This window comes from Delphinus delphis, chromosome 7, assembly GCF_949987515.2.
Source record: "Delphinus delphis chromosome 7, mDelDel1.2, whole genome shotgun sequence".
NCBI lineage: Eukaryota > Metazoa > Chordata > Mammalia > Artiodactyla > Delphinidae > Delphinus > Delphinus delphis.
The window spans coordinates 93,487,657-93,508,538 of record NC_082689.1 but is presented as its reverse complement, the minus strand read 5'-3'; the positions used below and the strand labels follow the sequence as shown (position 1 = coordinate 93,508,538).

At 37.8% G+C, this 20,882-nt stretch overlaps 1 protein-coding gene across 7 annotated transcripts in view; it reads left to right on the top strand.

The window, feature by feature from the left end:
• Positions 1 to 573: 573 nt before the first annotated feature.
• Positions 574 to 20,882, top strand: part of R3HDM1 (R3H domain containing 1) — a 114,299-nt gene continuing 93,990 nt past the window's right edge. For 5 of the 7 annotated variants that reach the window (XM_060016885.2, XM_060016883.2, XM_060016882.2 and 2 more), the window contains exons 1-4: positions 574 to 712; positions 2,153 to 2,363; positions 19,547 to 19,588; positions 20,055 to 20,144. In XM_060016885.2, coding sequence (XP_059872868.1) covers positions 2,193 to 2,363; positions 19,547 to 19,588; positions 20,055 to 20,144 — 303 coding nt within the window. In that variant the 5' untranslated portion in view covers positions 574 to 712; positions 2,153 to 2,192. The remainder of the gene's footprint in view (positions 713 to 2,152; positions 2,364 to 19,546; positions 19,589 to 20,054; positions 20,145 to 20,882) is intronic. The other 2 variants (XM_060016886.2, XM_060016884.2) reach the window with 1 other exon arrangement.

Here is a 20,882-nt window from a genome sequence, read left to right as displayed (position 1 = left end):
ACCCTTTATAGGCAATGTGCGTTTCTTTGAAAATGTTAAATGGCTTATCATAGCTTTTGTTCTTTTGGACTTTTAAAAACCTGGAATGTGATTATTTTTCAGAATTACTGTCTTAAGTCCATAGAGTTGTAGCTCTGGAAGAAACTCTAAAAATCATAGTTCTTGGAGGCAAGTGTTCCTGGTTCTGATCTTGGTAAAACCTTTTAAAACGAAAATTATATCTCCCTTACAACACAGACCACATACTTGGTTCTTAATACATTCCCTTGCTTTCTTCTTCCTTCTGCTTTTACTGCAAAACTCTCTAGGTGGCCTCATGGTTTACCCAGGCTCACAAAACCAATGCATGTCAGAATTGGTTGTAATTAAGTGTTCTGGCTCTTGTTTAGGACAAGAAAATAATAAAGTCACCAGCAGTAATATTTTTCATTTCCAATTTACTGTGTAGTGTTTCATTTCCCTCGGCTATTTTGTTATAATGTTTTCTTTTGTTTGAATTTTAGGCCACTGAAAGGAATGATATATTTGATCCAAGACAGTCCATTTCAGTCCAGGAATCTACAGTGGTGACAAGGACATGGGACTCCTCCTGCCAGATTCCAAATTGGTCAAGACAATTGACATCCTGGTTGACAACTGTGAGAAAGAACCTTGGATTATTTTATTTTATTTTTGTGGGACACCACAATCCCAAATCCATAGAACACATCAGGTAACCTGTCTTGTCACTTGAGAAAAACATCTCACTTTTTCTTTCAAAATCTCATATACAAAAAGCAAGGAGCCAAGAGTACTTAAGTACCCCCTCCCGCCTTAGTCACCTTACTGTTTTGAGAATGAACCACTTAACTTTGGTGTGGATATAATTAAGGAAGACTTTTTTTTTTTTTAAGCTTTTCAGATGTATTTATGGATTCCTGAAATCTGTTTAGATACTTAGTTGCAAAACATTCTTTCAGGAAAGGAACTCTTGAATTTTCTATATAGGAAAGACAAGTTCTACTGTTTTTTTCACCCCCTTCTAGATTTTATTAAGAAATTTTCAGAAATACGGAGAAGTTGAAAGAATTTTACGGTGAACAGCCATTTAACCACCCCTGCATTCTATCGTTAACATTTTATCTTACTTGCTTTAACCTGCATCTGTCCATCTATATCCATCCCTCTACCTCTCCATCAATTCATCTACATTTTTTGGATGCATTTTGAAATAAGTCGTCTTTGTCCTCACCACACACACAAAAATTTAATTATGTGGTGTGATGGATTATGTTAATCATTTCACAGTATATAAGTGTATCAGATCATCACGTTGTACTCCTTAGGCTTACACATTGTTATATATGAATTATATCTCAATAAGGCTAGAAAAAACGGAGTGGTTTACATCAAGTTCTGCTGTTCAGGTTCACATTTCTCACATGTCCTAAAATGACAGCTTTATCTGATACATTCCTATTTGATATTCAGTGTAAAGTCCCCATTGTTGTCTTAAACTCACTAAAGATATGAAATATATTGGCATCTTATATATCTGATCTATAGAGCCCATATGTGTTGTTTGGCCCTGAATCACATGAGTCAGGAGAGTTTTCAATGCTTGATTCATAACGCTGAACAGTTATTAGTGAAGATTCACAACTGTGTTTTGTATAGAATGTTACTGTCTATTTTTTAAGTTATTTCCTTTTGGAATTGCAGGTTAATGTAACAAATTAGAAATTTCAGAAATCTAGATGAAAGCTATGACAGGAAAATTTTTTTTCACAGGGTAATACTTATAATATCCCTTCAGAGAAAAAGATTTCTGATGTCATCTAAATATGCATTTATAATTCTCCAGCCATTACCTTACATCTCAATAGGGCTTATTCCTTAATGTTTCTTGGGAATTTTCACAAGTGGTGTGCGCATCAAAATCACCTCATACCCTTATTATAGCCCTTATCTCATTGTTTTATGATTTTTTATTTTTGAATATGTCTGCCACTAAACTGTATTTTACAGTTCCTTAGAAGCAGGAATTTTGCTTCTATCCGTGTATATTTTACATTATTCCTGGAACATAGAAGGCATTTAGTCAATGTTGTGCACTAACTCAATGTAAGAAATATTTCAAACTGAATTAATTTTTTTTTTCTTGCTTGCTAAGGCTTCAAGTTCCCTGTAGAATTCTAAAATAACCTTTGCTAATGAGGATGTCTGATACTGTTACTGTAAAAAATGAAACTGAAACAATGAAGGATTTGGAGGCAGAAGTGAAAGATACAACCGGAGTTGAAAATCTTATCAAATCTGAAAACTATGGGAAGATTTTGGCAGAGAAGAATGAACGTTGCATTGACAACAATATTGATTTGCAGGTAAACAGGATTTTTTCCCCTGGCTACAAATATTAAATATTCTATATATAATTATACTTTTCATACAAAACTCACTTTCAGAATTGTAAAAGGGTAAGTTGACCTTTAGCGACACGCCTACCAGCTGTTTTTTGGAGTCATCTGGATTAGCTTGTTGAGTCCAGCTCTTTGATTTGCTTGTATCATGTAATATATTTCTTTTTATTTGTATGTGGCCAATATGTTTTTTTAGTGGCTTTATACTTTTTCGTTCCATTCTGCGCCTATCCGTGTTGTGAGAGTCGAAAATAACCTAAGATTAGAGGAGATTAGAATTAGAGAGATTGAAACTGCAGGAGTTGTATTGGCAAAAACAACCCTAGGGGAAGCAATTGATCAACTATGACTGAGAAAAGAGGTTGGTGGGGAAGAAAAGGTCACTTGAGGCTTTTGATGCTACACATGTATGATGACTTAGAACTAACCCCTCAGAAGGCTTTTAATTCTAGGCATGGATAGAAATTGATGAGTTGGTCCACAGATTCAAGGTAGATAAAAATTGTTTCAAGCAGTACTCACAGTGTTCACTTCTCAGTGTTCCTGTTATCTATTGCTATACAACAGCTGATCACAAAACAAAGCTCACAATTTTAAAACAACATTTTGTTTTTTAATATCTCATGATTTGTGAGTCAGGGTTTGGCACAAGGGCTTGGCTGAGTGAATCTTCTCTCATACAAGGCGTCAAAAGAGATCCCTCACTGATATTTAAATGGCAGGTGGGCTGGCCTGGAAGGTCCACAACTCTTTCACTCACATATCTGGCCCCTTGGTGGGAATGGCTGGAATGTAGGTTCAGCTGGAACTGGGAGCACCTACCTGTGGTCCCTCCAGCACAGTAGGCTCAGGTAATCAGACTCATTATGGGCAACTCAGAGTTCCAGAAAGAATGTTCCAATAGCCAAGCAAAGCTGCAAGCTTTCTTTTGACCTAGGCTCAGAAGTCTCAGAATGTCACTTCCGCTGTTGTCTTTTGATGACACATGTCAATAAAGCCTGCCCGGATTCAAGGGAGGAGGCATAAAACTCTGCGCGCGGGCTTTTCTCTAGTTGCAGTGAACGGGGACCACTCCTCTCTCTGGTGTGCAGGCTTCTCCTTGTGGTGGCTTCTCCTGCTGTGGAGCACGGGCTCCAAGCGTGCGGGCTTCAGTAGTTGTGGCTCGTAAGTTCTAGAGTGCAGGTTCAGTAGTTGTGGCACACGGGCTTAGTTGCTCCGCGGCATGTGGGATCCTCCCGGCCCGGGGCTCGAACCTGTGTGCCCCGCATTGGCAGGCGGACTCTCAACCACTGTGCCACCAGGGAAGCCAAACATTTCTGTTTCAGTTTAACCCTATGAATAAAGAATTCATTTTTGGAGAAAATATTCTGTCATTCTTTCTACATCCTAAAGACCTTGAGGGCTACATGCCGAAACTTATATCTTATTTTTGTAGAATAATTTAAGAAGGTTCTTTTAAAGGTTATTTCATTCCTTCATTCAGTCAAAAATTTTATTCTTCATTATATGCCAGAAATGTGTTAGAAATTGATAGCAACTCATACAGCAGTAAAAAAGCATTTAGGCCCCACTGATTCAGTATAGTAAGGTGGTAATTATCTAAGAAATTTAGAGGAATAACATAATTTTTCTAGTCATTTTTAGTAATAGCACTTGCAAAAAATTCTCATGCTTGCAGTCAGTACACTCAGTGATGACAGAATGCCAGTATCCTGGTTGGATCAGAGAAAATGCTTAAATTCTATTGCATTTGTGATTGAAAGAGTAAAAGATTTCCTTCTAGTTTCTTTTCTACACCTAATGTTCCCTCTTTCAGGTCACGTTTATCAACAAGCGATTAATTTGGATTATAGCATACGTTGAACTTACTGCAGGTTCGTTTCCAGACCACTGCAGTAAAGCAAATATTACGATAAAGCAAGTCACACGAAGTTTCCCAGCATATATAAAAGTTATGTTTATGCTCTACTGTAGTCTGCTAAGGGTGCCATAGCATTATGTATTAATTCGTAATGAACTTTTAATTAAGGTTCAGACCTTAATTAAAAATACTTTATTGCTAAAAAAACTGCTAACCATCATCTGAGCCTTCAGCAAAGCATAATCTTTTTGCTGGTGGAGCATCTTGCCTAGACGCTGATGGCTGCTGACTAATCAGGGTGGTGGTTGCTAAAGGTTGGGGTCACTGTGACCATTTCTTAAAATAAGACAGTGAAGTTTGCTGCATCAATTTACACTTCCTTTCACAAACCATTTCTCTGTAGCATGCAATGATGTTTGGTAACATTTTACCGACAGCAGAACTTCTTTCAAAATTGGAATTAGGGCTTCCCTGGTGGTGCAGTGGTTGAGAGTCCGCCTGCCAATGCAGGGGACACGGGTTCGTGCCCCGGTCTGGGAGGATCCCACAGGCCGCGGAGTGGCTGGGCCCATGAGCCGTGGTCTCTGAGCCCGCGCGTCCAGAGCCTGTGCTCCGCAACGGGAGAGGCCACAACAGTGAGAGGCCCGCGTACCCCCCAAAAAAAAAAAAAATTGGAATCAAATCCTCTCAGACTTGGCTGCTGCTTCATCATCCAAGTTTATCAAATATTCTAAATCCTTTGTTGTCATTTCAATAATTTTCACAGCATCTTCACCAGGAGTAGATGCCATCTCAAGAAACCACTCTCCTTGCTCACCCACAGGAAGCTACTCCTCGTCTGTTAGAAGTTTTATCATAAGATTGCAGCAGTTCATTCATGTCTTCAGGCTCCACTTCTAATTCTAGTTCCTTTGCTGTTTCCACTGCATCTGCAGTTACTTCCTCCACTGAAGTCTTGAACCCCTCAAAGTCATACAGGAGGGTTGGAATCAAATTCTTCCAAACTGCTATTACTGTTCATATTTTGACATCTTCTCATGAATCACACGTGTTCTGAATGGCACCTAGAATGGTGAATCTTTCCAGAGGCTTTCAATTTACTTTGCCCAGATCCATCAGAAGAATCACTGTCTGTGGCAGCTATAGCCTTACAAAATGTATTTATTAAGTAATAAGACTTGAAAGTTGAAATTACTCATTGATCCATGGGCTGCAGAGTGGATGTTGTGTTAGCAGGCATGAAAACAACATGAATCTTGTTGTACATCTCCATCAGAGCTCTTGGGTGACCAGGTGCAATGTCAGTGAGTGGTAGTATCAATATTTTGAAAGGAATCTTTTTTTCCGTGCAGTAGGTCTCAACAGTGGGCTTAAAATATTCAGTTAACCATGTTGTAAATAGATGTGCTATCATCTAGGCTTTGTTGTTCCACTGATAGAGCACAGGCAGCGTAGGTTTAGTGTAATTCTGAAGGGCCCTAGGATTTTCAGGATGGTAAGTGAGCACTGGCTTCAACTTAAAGTCACCAGCTGCATTAGCCCCTAACAAGAGAATCAGCCTGTCCTTTGAAACTTTGAAGCCAGGCATTGATTTCTCCTCTCTAGCTATGGAAGTCCTAGATGGCATCTTTTTCCAGTAGGAGGCTATTAGATCTTCTGGATAACTTGCTGCAGCTTCTACATCACACTTGCTGTTTCACCTTGCACTTTTATGTTACGGAGATGGCTTCTTTTCTGCAACCTCATGAACCAACCTCTGTTGGCTTTAATCTTCCACAGCTTCCTCACCTCTCTCAACCTTCACAGAATTGCTGAGAGTCAGAGCTTTGCTCTGAATTAGGCTTTGGCTTAAGGGAATGTTGTGGCTGCTTGGATTTTCTATCCAGACAACTCTCTCCATATCAGCAGTTAGGCAGTTTCACTTTCCTGTCATTGGTGTGTTCACTGGAGTAGCACTTTCCTCCAAGAACTTTTCTCTTATGCTCACAACTTGGCTGACTGCTTGGCACAGCAGCCCTAGCCTTCAGTCTGTCTCAGCTTTCGATATGCCTTCCTCACTAAACTTAATCATTTCTAGCTCTTGAATTAAACTGAGAGACGTGTGACTCTGCCTTTCACTTGAACACTTAAATGCCAGTATAGGATTATTAACTGGCCTGATTTCAGTGTTATTGTATCTCAGGGAACTGGGAGGCCAGAGGAGACGGAGAGAGACGGGAACGGCTGGCCAGTTGGTGGAGCAGTGAGAACACACACACATTGGTTAAGCTTGCCGTCTTACGTGGATGTGGTTTGATGCACCCCAAAACAATTACAGTAGTAACATCAAAGATCACTGATCACAGGTCGCCATGACAAATAAAATAATAATGACAGAGTCTGAAATATTGTGAGAATTGCCAAACCGTGACAAAGTGAGCAAATGCTGTCGGCAAAATGGTGCCGATAGACTTGCAGGTTGTCACAGACCTTCAGTTTGTAAAAACACAGTATCTGCCAAGTGCAGTAAAATGAGGTATGCCTGTATTGCATTTCCTACCATGTCTGTTGTGTTGCCCTTGGCAATAAGCACAAAAACGTTTTGACGACCATTCTTGAATCATGGCCCAGTTGTTCATACTACAGGAGAATTTCATGCATTCCCCGAACACTTACTGAAAACCTATTCCATGGCAAGGACATAGTGTAGCAAGGAAAAATGGGCCTGGTCTCTGACATCACATTCCGTATAGTATGGTGACTATAACGACTGGGGGAGGAACAAGGAGAATATGAGAATTTGTTGTATGTTAATCCACTGAATGCTATATTCATTGTTTACTCAAATGTTTATCAAGAATTTACTGTATGTGGGTATATTTACTCTGCTTGGAGATTTTGAAGTCCAAGATGCCTCTGTGCAAGGTGTCTGGCAAGGGGCTTACAGTTGGAATAATATACAGAGAAGAGATTTAAGTAATGGAAATTAGGAATGAAGTATATAAAACTAGAAAAAAATTGTCATTCTGTTTTCGCATAATGTAAAATAAAGTCAGCTGTTTTAAGAATCAACAGGGAATAGAGTGTCTTGTTGAAAAAATAATCCAGTTAATATACAGTTACCTCTTAACTTAATAGGGAGTTACCTATTATGAAATGCCTTTTTAAAAAAAATACTACTAGGCATTTCATCTTCTTTTGTTACCTCTAAGATACTGCCTGAAGGTTTAATTTTAAATAGCAACTATTATTTTTACTCAAATTTTAGATGTATATACCAATTAATGTAGGTTCCCTATTAAGAATTTTGAATTAGTCAATATATTCTCTGGTTTCCTCTCTATCATTCTGAAAGTCAGCTACCGTGAATATAATTTATATCTGTTGTCTTCCTTCAGCATAGTAATATTTAAAGTGACTTAGGGGGCTTCCCTGGTGGCGCAGTGTTTGAGAGTCCGCCTGCTGATGCAGGGAACATGGGTTCGTGCCCCGGTCTGGGAAGATCCCACATGCCACGGAACGGCTGGGCCTGTGAGCCATGGCCGCTGAGCCTGCACGTCCGGAGCCTGTGCTCCGCAACGGGAGAGGCCACAACAGTGAGAGGCCCGCGTACCGAAAAAATAAATAAAGTGACTTAGGGAAATGGAAGTGTTTTCCTAAGGAAGCATACATTTCATCCATTTCCAAGTCTTAATTTCGTGACCATCCCCTTAATATTTTATTTAGAAAAACTCATTTTTAAATGAAGGGATGTCATAGTATAAAACTATAAAGAAATCTTATGATTTTCTACTGTTTGTTAAGGATAACGTTTACATAAAATGTTCTTCATTTGTTCACTGCTATGTGATCCAAACCCAGATGATCCCCTAGTGCCAGAGATTGCATGGATCTATAAAACAGAGATAAGTACAGCAGGCTGTCTCAGGAATGGACTCAGAAGTATGCCATGTGATGCTACCTTAAAGTCAGAATAACCTTCATTACAACTGGAATAAACTTTAAATTATGGTCCCTTTTATTATTTTCTTATCTGGCTGCTCCCCTATCAGACCTCATCTTTTTTCATTTCATGTTTTGTTTACCTCCCTCCATTCATTCACATGCTCATCTGAGAATACTTACGTTCTTCCAGCTTTGGGCAGTAAGTGCTTTTAGAAGCTGTAAAGTAGTTACAAGAGAACAGTTACCCAAGATTCAGAAGTTTTTTTTAAAAAAATGGAGCATGTGTATTATGTGGCCAGTGTTTTCACTCTAACTTTGTTATGAGACTAAAACCATTCCTCACTGCTCTAATGTGCTGAAGAATCATCTGAGGGGGAGGAAGGTGGAAGCTGAGTTGTCACATCAAAGGAAGCAGCATTATTCTAGCAGCATCCATTCTTGTTTAAACCTTCCACTGTTAGAGATTTGAGGTTACATGATATACTTTATGCTCATAACTGATGTGGCTGGAGAATTGGTATTGAATTGATAGCATCAGCAGAATGGAAAATGTGATGTGTTTTATGCATGTCAATAAGGGAATGACCTGCTCTTGTTCTACAGAGAATGGAAATTGGAAGTCAAACACTCTTTGTATTCCAAAATAGGGTCTCACACATTTTGTAATTTTCATTTACATTGTTAGGAGGCTTGGAGCTATTAGCTAATCTATCTTCCAATACACTGTTTAATATAACACTGAGTAAATGATGCAAGTTGTCAATGGATAAGTGATAAACTGATAGCTCTGCTACTAATTGATTTTTCTTCAATAAAGTTGCATAAACCAAAGTAATAATAATATTAATTTCATCAAGCTGGAGAGAGGCCAGCAGACATTAGGCATCACCTTGAATGGTTCCAAGCAGATATTATCTCCTAGAGCTCCTTGACCATTTCTTCTATAAATAATTTCGCTTCTGTGACTCTCTATTCTTCAGAAATGTTAATTGTGTTTTTTATTCAGTTTTATTTGAAACTATAATCTTTTAGAGAATTTTTAAGATTACTTTCTTAAGAATTTCTTAAGAATGCTTTAGAAGTAATTCAAGCAGTATGTGTGCATTAATGTCAAGAAGTTCACTTTCCCACATAATTGCTTTGGAGTTGTTCTGAATTGTTGATATGGTCCCAAGTAATTGTACAAAGGGTTTTTGCTTAGTAATTTTTCTGTTGCCACACACACACCATTCCTCTTGCAAATCTTGAGTGATATGTTGGACTTTGTATGATTATTAAATATTTGGAAGGTTTGGGGTAGTGAGGTGTCAGGTTTCTAAATCCAGAAAAATCTTAATTTGTTAGACTACCACTAACCTTTAACATGGGATAAATGGGTGGGGGGAGTGTTTGCTTTGGTTTCCTTTGTATAACTTAATCATGTGGTCGTTGTGTTTTGATTTTTCTCAGAGATAGATTTTTCACATTAAATTTAGGGTAAATTACTTGTGTTTATTTCTGCCATTTATTTGAAATGTAAAATTAGGAATCTTATGCTCTAAGGTTCAAACTCAACTTTCCCATGGTTTGACAATTGTATCTTTGTACTTGACAAATGCTTTGTCTAGGAATGATCATCTGTATACATGTACCTATAAATACAATCCAAAACGTATTTCGGAGCAGTTCAAACATTGATCCCTCTTCCCACAAACTACTGAACAGTAGGATGGCGAGTCCAAATTGTGTTGGTAACCCTTGTTATGGAGGAAATAATAGAACTGATTCTTGTTAACAAGTAGGCCTCATGTGCCAGAGTGCATGAACAGCTTCTGATATATATGAGTGAATTTTCTATACACAGAATCAGTTGAAGCAGGTGTTTAGTATATTCTCAGCTTCTATAGCAAGCCCTGTGATAATTAACATGAGACTTTTACATCTTGTATTCCCCAAGTTAGTTCCAATGTATTTCTTTGAAAAGGGGAGGATAGGGCAAGTAAGGGACAGGAAAGCAATGACAGTCTAATAAGGTTACCAGAAAAGCTCAGGGGGGAGACCACACTTCTCCAACAGTGAGGTTAGTGGGCATCAAATTCCTTAATTGAGGAAACATGTAAAGAAGTTTCTGTTTAAAGGGCTCAGTAAGATTATGTCCATGTAAAATCATACAAATCTTAACTATTTTTTCCTCAAAGATAAAAGGCTGTATGTAATGTACCTGCTACATAGTAAAAGCCCAACAGATGGTAGATGCTGTTAGTAATATGATATTTATAATCATCATCATAATCGTTACTAATTATTTATTAGCAGTAGCACAACTATATTGTTCCTCAGATTGATCCCTTTATTGTCATGCAACATCAGATTTTTTTTTCTTTAGTAATTAAAAAAAAGTAAAATTTATTTCTTGACATAAGCTCCCAAAATTTTCAATACAGTACTTTTTCTTTGTATTAAGTTCCCTATCTGTGTACTGTACTTTTGTCTTTAAAAGTATTTAATGAGTTCAACTTTTAAAACTTAAAATTGACTTCCCATACTACATTTTACTTTTCTAATTATTTCTATGATTTGGTGCTCTTTCTATTGAACCTGGGTGATATATACACATGATAGCTAGCACATTTGCTTTTCACAGTGCTTTATTATGACATGTATAAAGAAGATGTTCCCCACATCTTGCAGATGTAGAATGCTTTTACATAATATTTTTACTTCCTCCAATAACTTTCACATATATCATCATTAGGATGGTGGATGGTAAGATCCTTTATCTTCATTTAATATACGGGGTAACTATAAACCAGAGTCCTTGACTTTCTCCAGGGACTTTACCTTAGATGTTTAATCCTGTGCCTTTGGATTTTTGTTGTTGTTGTTGTTGGAGTATAGTTGATTTATAATGTTGTGTTTAGTTTCAGGTGTACAGCAAAGTGATTTAGTTATACATATACGGATATCTATTCTGTTTCATATTCTTTTCCCATATAGGCTATTGCAGAGTATTGAGTAGAGTTCTGTGTGCTGTGCAGTAGGTCCTTGTTGTTATCTCTTTTATATATAGTAGTGTGTATATGTTAATCCCAACCTCCTAATTTATCCCTCCCCCCCCCCTTTCCCCTTTGGTAACCGTAAGTTTGTTTTTCTAAGTCTGTGAGTCTGTTTCTGTTTTGTAAATAAGTTCATTTGTATCAATTTTAGATTCCACAGCCTTTGGGTTTTTAATCCTGTGCCTTTTTGCCCAGAGCATTAAATGGTATAAACAAATTAGTGATTGGGGGTGGTTTGTCAGTTTATTGATATTTTTTAAAAATCCACTCTGTCAACTCAGAAAACTTTGTTGTTTTCTGTTATTCCGGTGGAAAATATCAGCCTGGCCTCTTTTGTTCTTACTATTCTTGACCTTTAGCTGACATTTACACTTCAATTCATTATCTTCTCTCAATAATTACCATTAGGGACTTCCCTGGCGGTCCAGCAGTTAACACTTCGCCTTCCAATGCAAGGGGTGGGGGTTCGATCCCTGGTTGAGAAGCTAAGATCCCACATGCCTCGGGGCCAAAAAACCAAAACATAAAACAGAAGCAATATTATAACAAATTCAATAAAGACTTTAAAAATGGTCCACATCAAAAAAATTATTAAAAATATATAATTACCATTATCTTGAAAAGTAGTGAGAATTAGTAAGGTCTTCAAAGTATATTAAGAGCCTTAGTTGAAAGGTGTCAACTGTTATCATTAATTTTGTTCATAATAATTACAAATAAAAAATGATCCTCTTTTTAAAATAAGTTAGATTTACTATTAATTGAGTGATATTGATTGGTAGTTAGTTTTATGAAAACACAGTACAACTCATAAAGATTATTCTCTTCTTCCTTAGCAATACGTAAATCTCATAGTTCATGATTTCAGTGCTTTTGTTTTTCTTTCCTTTATTTTCTTTCGTAATAAACTTTAAACAGATCTAAACTCGTCCTAGCGGTACAAAGATAGCAAGGAAGATTACTGAAAACATTAGACCAAAAGAGACATTATGGGGAATTCCCTAGCAGTCCAATGGATAGGTTTCCACGCTTCCACTGAGGTGGCATGAGTTTGATCACTGGTTGGGGAACTAAGATCCCTCATGCTGCATGGTGCAGCCAAAAAAAAAAAAAAGGAGAGACAGAGCCATTATGATAAGCAAAGAAATGTTAGAAAACAAAACCTATAGATCATTCCTTAATATTAAGTTGACTACATGGATTTAGATTTTTGCTTCTTTTGTTATTAATTGTAAAGGTCTCTGGTTTGGGATAGCAATTAAGACATGGGTAATGTTTTGAGGATCCTTCCAGATCCATATTCTGAAATAAATTTTAAATTTGTTTAAAGTTCTTTTATTGTAAACAAAAGACCAAAGTACTGAAATCATCAGTTATGTTTGTTTTTCTTTGCCCTCGAAGTTGATCTACAGAGCAGTATGTTAAAAAGCAGTCTGTGTTTATTGTAATATTACACCTTAACCATTTATTATTGAACCTCAGTTTTTCTCTAAGCAAGGAGCTAGTAGCTCTGACAGTGTATTAATATCAGTTTCAAACTGAAATTATATTAGGGATGTTTCATATTCTGAACCCATTTATTGGCCTAATTCCTGTCCTATACTGTAGTATCAAACAATGTAAATTATAAATTGACATCTTTAGCCCTAAGCCTTATAAATTCTAATTTAATTAGGATCTTTCTGAAGTAGTAAAAGTCTGCTAAAGGAGCTGCTAAATTTTTACTGTGACGATGAATGAAATTCTGTTAAAAGTGAAAAGAATACTATAGAGATAAATTAATGAAACCAAAAGTTGGTTTTTCAAAAAGGTCAACAAAATTGACAAGCCTTTAGCTAGATGAACCCAGAAGAAAAGAGAGAACCAGAGGAAAAAAAAAAGAACCCAGGAAAGAAAACCTCAAATTACTAAAATAAAAATGAAAATATGGGGCTTCCCTGGTGGCGCAGTGGTTGAGTGTCCGCCTGCCAATGCAGGGGACACGGGTTCGTGCCCTGGTCCGGGAAGATCCCACATGCCGCAGAGCGGCTGGGCCCGTGAGCCATGGCCGCTGAGCCTGCGCATCCGGAGCCTGTGCTCCGCAACGGGAGAGGCCACGGCAGTGAAAGGCCCGCATACCGCAAAAAAAAAAAAAAAGAAAGTATGGACATTACTATCTATTCTATAAAATAAAAAGGATTAAAAGAGGGTACTGTGAACAATTGCAAACCAACATATTGGATAACCTAATGAAATAGACAAATTCCTAGAAACACGAAACCTACCAAGACTAAATCACAACAGAAAATCTGAATTGACATATAACTAATAAGGAGATTGAATCAAAAAATCAAAATCTCCTGACAGTGAAGAGCCCTGGATCTGAGGAATTCTACCAAGTGTTTGAAGAACTAACACCAATAGTTCCCAAACTTTTACCAAAAAATTATAGAGCAGGGAATACTTTGTAACTTATTTTTCTATGTATCCAGCATTACTCTGATAACCAAAGCCAGACAAAGACACTGCAAGAAAAAACTACAGACCACTATCACTTATAAACATTGATGCAAAAATCTTCAACAAAATACTAGCCAATTGAATTCAGCAGCATATGAAAAGAATTACACACCATGACCAAGTGGGTTCCAAGGATGGTTCAGCATATGAAAATCAACCAATGCAGTATACCATATTAACTGAATGGGGGTGGGGGGGGGGAGGTAACCTGATCATCATAATCGAACACAACAACCTATTAAGATTTTTTGTTTTTACACTCATAAAACTAGGAATAGAAGGAAACTACGTCAACACGATAAAATCCATATATGAAAAACCCACATTGAGCTTCATGTTCAATGGTGAAACACTGAAAGCTTTTCCTCTAAGATTAAGAACAAGGTAAGGATGCCCACTTTTACCATTTCTATTTAACATGGTACTGGAAATTCTAAGAGCAATTATACAAGAAAGAAAGAAAAGCCATCCAAATTGGAAAGGAAGAAGTAAAATTATCTCTGAAAATGACATGATCTTATATGTATAAAACCCTAACACCCGAAACTAACACAACATTGTCAATCAACTACACTCCAATGTAAAAAAGTTTAAAAAAAAAAAAAAACCCTAAAGATTCCACACATGTTCGAAAAAAAACCTGTTAGAACTAATAAATGAATTCAGGTAAAGTAGCAGGACACAAAGTCAGTGCACAAAAATCAGTTGCATTTCTATACACTAACAATGAACAATCTGAAAAGGAAATTACAAAAGCAATTTCATCTACAATAGCATTAAAAAATAAAATAATTAGAAGTTAACTTAATCAAGGAGTTGAAAGTCTTGTACTATGAAAACTACAAAGCATTGCTGAAAGAAATTACAGATGACATAACTAAATTAAAACACATTTATGTTCATGGATTGGAAAACTTAATATTGTTAAAATGTCAATGCTACCCAAAGTGATCTAGAAATTCAATGTAATTATCCTATCAAAACCCAAATGTCATTTTTGCAGAACTAGAAAACCCCATCCTGAAATTCATATGGAACCTCAGAGGACCCGGAATAATCAAAACAGTCTTGAAAAAGAACAAAACTGGAAGAGTCACACTTCATGACCTCAAAACTTACTGCAAAGCTACAGTAATCAAAACAATGTGGCGCTGGCATAAAGACAGACACATAGGCCGGTGGAATAGACTAGAGAGCCCAGGAATAAGTCCTTGCGTATATGATCAAACGAATTTTGACAAGGGTGCCAAGTCCATGGAGAAAGGACAGTCTTTTAAAAAATGGTGCTGGGAAAACTAGATATCCACATGCAAAAGAATGAAGTTGAACCCTTACCTAAGACCATAAACAAAAATTAACACAAAATGGATCAAAAACCTAAGAGCTATAAAACTCTAAAAGTCTTAGAAGAAAACATTGAGGGAAAGCTTTATGACTTTGGTTTTGGAGATGATTTCTTAGTTAGGGCACCAAAGGGGCCAGCCAAGGGAGCTTTCTCATCCCCAGCCCAACCTCCAGGACACCCCATTGCCCGGGGATGCCTGCTATGAACTGCACACCCAAGAGGGAAGGGGCCACAGAGCCAGAGATGCCAGATCCATTTAAAGTCAACACCTTTAAGGAGGCAAAGGATGAAGACTGTAAAACCACAAAAGAGATTGAAGAAGGTGTGGGGTGAGACTGCCAAGATTCTGCACCTCAGCAAGCTCCCAGGTGTTGCCTGTTGACAGGTCTGTGGGCAGAACTTTGAACAACACTGAAAACAGCTGTTAAGCTGTGGAAGCTACTCTAATCAAATGATTAGTGCCCCTTGGCATCTTCCAGGATCACAGGCCCCCAGTGATGTATACAACAGAAACATAAATCCGAGAGCAGTGACATGCTGATCTTGTCCTCGCAGACAGCGGGAAGAAAGTTACTGGAACAGTTCACATTTTCCAGAGAGAGAATGTGGTATTTCCAAGAAAAGAGTCAATACTGAGGCCTTCCCTGGTGGCGCAGTGGTTGAGAGTCTGCCTGCCAATGCAGCGGACACGGGTTCGAGCCCTGGTCTGGGAAGATCCCACATGCCACGGAGTAACTGGGCCCGTGAGCCACAACTACTGAGCCTGCGCATCTGGAGCCTGTGCTCCGCAGCAAGAGAGACCGCGACAGTGAGAGGACCACGCACCGCGATGAAGAGTGGCCCCCGCTTGCCACAACTAGAGAAAGCCCTCGCACAGAAACGAAGACCCAACACAGCCAAAAATAAATTAATTAATTAATTTTAAAAAAATCATAGAGACAGACAGTAGCATGGTAGTTGCCAGAGCTTGGAATGAGAGGAGATGGGGAGTTAATGTTTAATGGGTACAGAGTTTCAGTTTTATGAGATGAAAAGAGTTACGGCTATGGATTGTGCTGATGGTGACACAACATTATGAATATATTTAATACTACTGAACTGCACACTTAAAAATGGTTAAGATGGTAAATTTCCTGTGTATTTTTCCACAGTAAAAAAAAAAATTGAGAAGGAGACTTGGCTTGGGCTAGGGTAAAATCTAAATATATGTAACCTGTTTAATCTAAATATATGTAACCTGCTTAATCTAAATATATGTAACCTGCTTAATCCAGGGTCAAAAATTAAAGGAAAAAAATGGGGCTAGAAAAGTGAAAGGCATGCTTTAAATAACTAAATTCATTTAAAAAATAATTTATTCTTATTTAATGCCAAACTTGTTTTCTCTGCTTTGTTGTTGTGTGTGCATGTGTGTATGGTAGATTTTCTGGTATTTATTATGTAATTTCAGCTCTTTGCTGTTTGAAATGAAATAATAAGTGATTTTTGTTGAATAATGCCACTTTGGCAGTTTATAGTTTACTTATATAGCAGTGTATTCGTTTCCTGTTGCTGCGTCGTCGCATATTACCGCAAACTTAGAGGCTTAAAACAATGCCCATTTATCAGCTCACGGTTACGTAGACTAGAAGTTAGTTGAGCTCAGCTGAGTTCTGTTTAGGGTTTCTCAAGGCTGAAATCCAAGGGGTTGGCCAGGCTGGGCCCTTATCTGAAGACTCTGGGGAAGAATTTGTCTTTACACTCATTCCGACAACAATGGCACCTCAGTGTTTTGCAGCTGGAGGTCTGAGGTCCATGTTTCCTGGCTGACTGTCGGCCAAGGGCCACTCTGTGCCCCTGGAGGCTGCCTGGAGGCCTCTTCATCTGTCCCCTCCATCTTCAAAGCCAGCTGTGCAGTGTCAGGTCCTTCTCACCCTTTGAATCTGATCTGCCGCCCCACTCCCAACAGAAGAATGCTCTCAGCTTTTAAAGGGCTCACTTGATTGGGTCAGACCCAGCTGAATTATCTGTATGTTAAGATCAACTGATTTGGGACTTTAATTACATCTGCAGAATCCCTTCACAACATTCTTTAGATTGGAGTTCGATTAAATTACCAGAGGAGGGGCCTGTTAGGAGGCCATCTTTAGAATTCTCCCTCTCACAAGTAGTATTTGACTCACAGCAAGATTTTTTATAGGTGTGTGATATTAAGTACACAGGACTAAGATTCTAAAGATCTTGGGTTCTGTTTTACTATTTAGTAACTCTGATACTGGACTATAAGGCTCTTGAGACCAACAATTGTGTCTTATTCATCTTTATAGGCCTAGTGCCTGGCACAGAGTGGCTTACAGCAGGAGCTTAGAACATATTAAGTCACAGTGAGATAATTTTACCCCTCTTCGATTTTTCTTTTCTTTTTTCTTTTTTTTTTTTTTCCTTCGGTACGTGGGCCTCTCACCGCTGTGGCCTCTCCTGTTGCGGAGCACAGGCTCCGGACACGCAGGCTCAGCGGCCATGGCTCACAGGCCCAGCCGCTCCGCGGCACGTGGGATCCTCCTGGACCGGGGTACGAACCCGCGTCCCCTGCATCAGCAGGCGGACTCCCAACCACTGCGCCACCAGGGAAGCCCGATTTTTCTTTTTTTAATCTTCCTTCATCAAAGTTTTCTTATGAATTAAAACTGAGACGGTTAATGCATGTGTAAGTCATTGAAAATTCTAAAACATTACTGTAGGGACAATATACAGCCTCCCCCAACCCCCCCTCCTTTTTTTTTTAATCTACCCTTTCCCTGAACCTTTTCAAGAACCTTGAGAATTAATACAAACAATATTAACTTTTATACCGGTAAAAGTAAACTGAAATAACTTGACCAGGGTCACCTATTCGTAAGAAGCAAAGCCAGAAATTGAAATCCAGTCCTACATGTGAATGCAGCTTTTACTTGTCAGTTAATCATCTCTCTTATTTTTAAAAAAAACTTTTAAGAGAAAGTGCTATGCCTTTGATACGTAGAATTACAAGGGATTAAAGCAGAGGACCGGAGTAAATCGTAAATTCTTTTCTGCTGCCTTAGAACTCATTTAGTCATGTGCATTTTGCTCGTATTCATCTATTGACTTTTCTCGGATTTTTTTTTTCCTGTAAACCCTTACTCTATGTAACATAACTTCTTTTAATTCTGTTTTTAGTTGCGAGTAACAGAAATCCTCTTGATTAAAGAAGTGAGTAAATAGAGAAGACAGAACCAACATGTAAAAGCTCTCTTAGGCAGTAATGCCGTGTGCATTTGTTCATGCATCTGTACCATTTTCTTCTCTGTAAGAAACAGAAGATCATTTTTCTTTTTTTTTAATTTTCATTTTGTTGTTGTTACTGCTGATTTTTAATGTTGGATAATCCAGGGTCAAAATTCCCAAGAATATAGTGCTTCTTATCTCAAGAACTTTGGCCTCAAAATGGGAGACAACACCCTGGTACTGTAGATTCTCATTTCTGTTGGTCTACAAGGAAGTTTTTTTCGGATGTTAGAATGAAATGGTGGCTTTTTTTCATATGTGAAGCATACTCATCTAGGTATTAAGGACTTTGTTTTATGTTTGATACCAAACTGGCTCCCTGGCATTGAATGTAAATGATAGATACCTGGACCTTGTACTGTTTGGGGTTGGTGTTAAACAAGTAGATTAGAAGGAGGTGGAAGGAAAGAAAACCTATCTGGCTTCGGTTCACAGGGACTTCAGCTGCTTTCCCAAGCCAAAGCCTGGTATCACAGACTAGAGCTACTCACCCCAGTGAGTTCCCTATTCGCGTGATTGATGATCTGGTGGTCCAGCTGAACATACATATTAGAACCTTGCCCACTTTTCTTCATTTCTGCTTCATTGCCTTACCCTAGATTAGGCAAGTAGGATACATATTAGAACCTTGCCCACTTTTCTTCATTTCTGCTTCATTGCCTTACCCTAGATTAGGCAAGTAGGAGTCTGTGCTAGTAAACTGGGGGTGTACTATGAAGTACAGTGCTGAAAAGACTCAGTAGAGAGGTGGTTGTACTCTGACTCAATGGGCATTTGAAACATTCTCCTTAGTAAGTTTGGAACTTTGCTGAGCACAGCCACTTAAAATTCCTCAGGACTTTGTGGGGGTTTTTTCCCCCTAACCTTGGCTAAAGTGTAATATGTTATCGAATACCAAAGAAGTATATTTTATTTTGCTACTAAGAATTTACCTTATAAATTCAATTTAGCTCAATTAACACAGAAATTGTGGCTATTTGCTCACTTAAAGGACATGCCAACCCACAGAAGGATTTTAGAGAATCTTCTGCAAGTGTGCTTTTGGGAGGAATCAGTACTTCTTTACTTGAAACCAACTTTGATTTCCTCGTTTTCCATTCTTTGTGCAGTTAGTTTCTCTGTGGTTTAGGATTATGAACTAAGAAGCAATCTTTTGTTTCAGTATGAAATTTAATACAAATCTTTCTTGTGTATTCAGCGGCCACTGCAGTCATTTGGACAGACAGGAAAAAGGTCTAAGGTATAGTAAATATTTTGTGCTGGCATGCCAAGGGCCTTCATGCTTGATGAATCTTTGTTTTCATAGAGCACTGCATTCAGTTTAGTTTTGTCATATTTTCTTTGGGGCAGAAAGCTTATTTTGTTTTATTTGGGTTTTTTGTCTTGCCTAGTCGCTTTTGTGCACTGCTTTTATATCTTTAATGGTTCTTCATCTGTAGAGAAAATGGCTTTCTCATCATTCTTTGGGTTTTGAGATTGGAGTTATTCCCATTCTTGCTATTGCTATTATTTTCAAAACTGCAGTTATTGTTTTCCCTCATAACAAAAGGTTTTAATGGTATTTAATGATATATTTAATTTGCACATTTCACCTACGTCTGTACATGGCAGAAACTATTATAAAGAAACTTAAGAAACTCTAGGGGGCTTTTGGATATGCCCTAGATTTATGGAATGTAGTGTTAATTTTAAATACTTTTCTTTAGTCAAGCTCAAAGTTAAAGCTAGTTCGGAGCCTTGCAGTGTGTGAAGAATCTCCACCACCCCCTACAGCAGAGATATCACAGGAGAACCAGGTAAAAAAAAAAAAAAGCAATAAGCAAAATAAAAAAGGAAAAAAATTAATTATTTAAAGTTGTGGAAAAACCTACTTCCTGGAGAAAATTTTTTCATAATGTTAAATAAAATTTGGATGTGCATGTATGTGTGTTATATATGTTTTTACTAAGTGAAACTACTAAGTCTAAGGCTTAGTGCAATGATTTCTCACTGGAAAAACTTAGAGATCATATAATTAACTGAGAATATGGCTTTAAGGGAAATTATAAGTTGTTATGGAAAAGTTATATTAAAGTACTACTTCCAGTTAATGTGATTGTGATGAAATTTGCCCTTGAATTTGCCCAAATTTGATTTTGGGTTTTAGAAATTTGTCAAACACCTCTTGAGTGTAAAGAGGAGACTACCTAAGACTTCTGCTTACATACCATTTTACTTAACCTGAATGCGTGGTGAAGTCTGTTTTCATATTAGCATGGCTCTAATAGTTGTCTAATATTTCTAATTCCTCTTCTGTCTATGTTTGCCAAGTATAGAACTACCAAGGCTCAAGCAAATAGTTTGGTTTTTTGCTTTTTATATTCTTTTTAATGCTATGACTTTACTTTTCTGTTAATCTCAGTTATGGATTGATCTTTGTCTTATTCTACATTTGGACATTTACATATAATTATTTTTGGACCCTCTACCAGTGTTTATCAATGTGATAACTTTGGCTCTTTGTGGCTTGTTCTACTTTTTAAGAGTTTGAATAA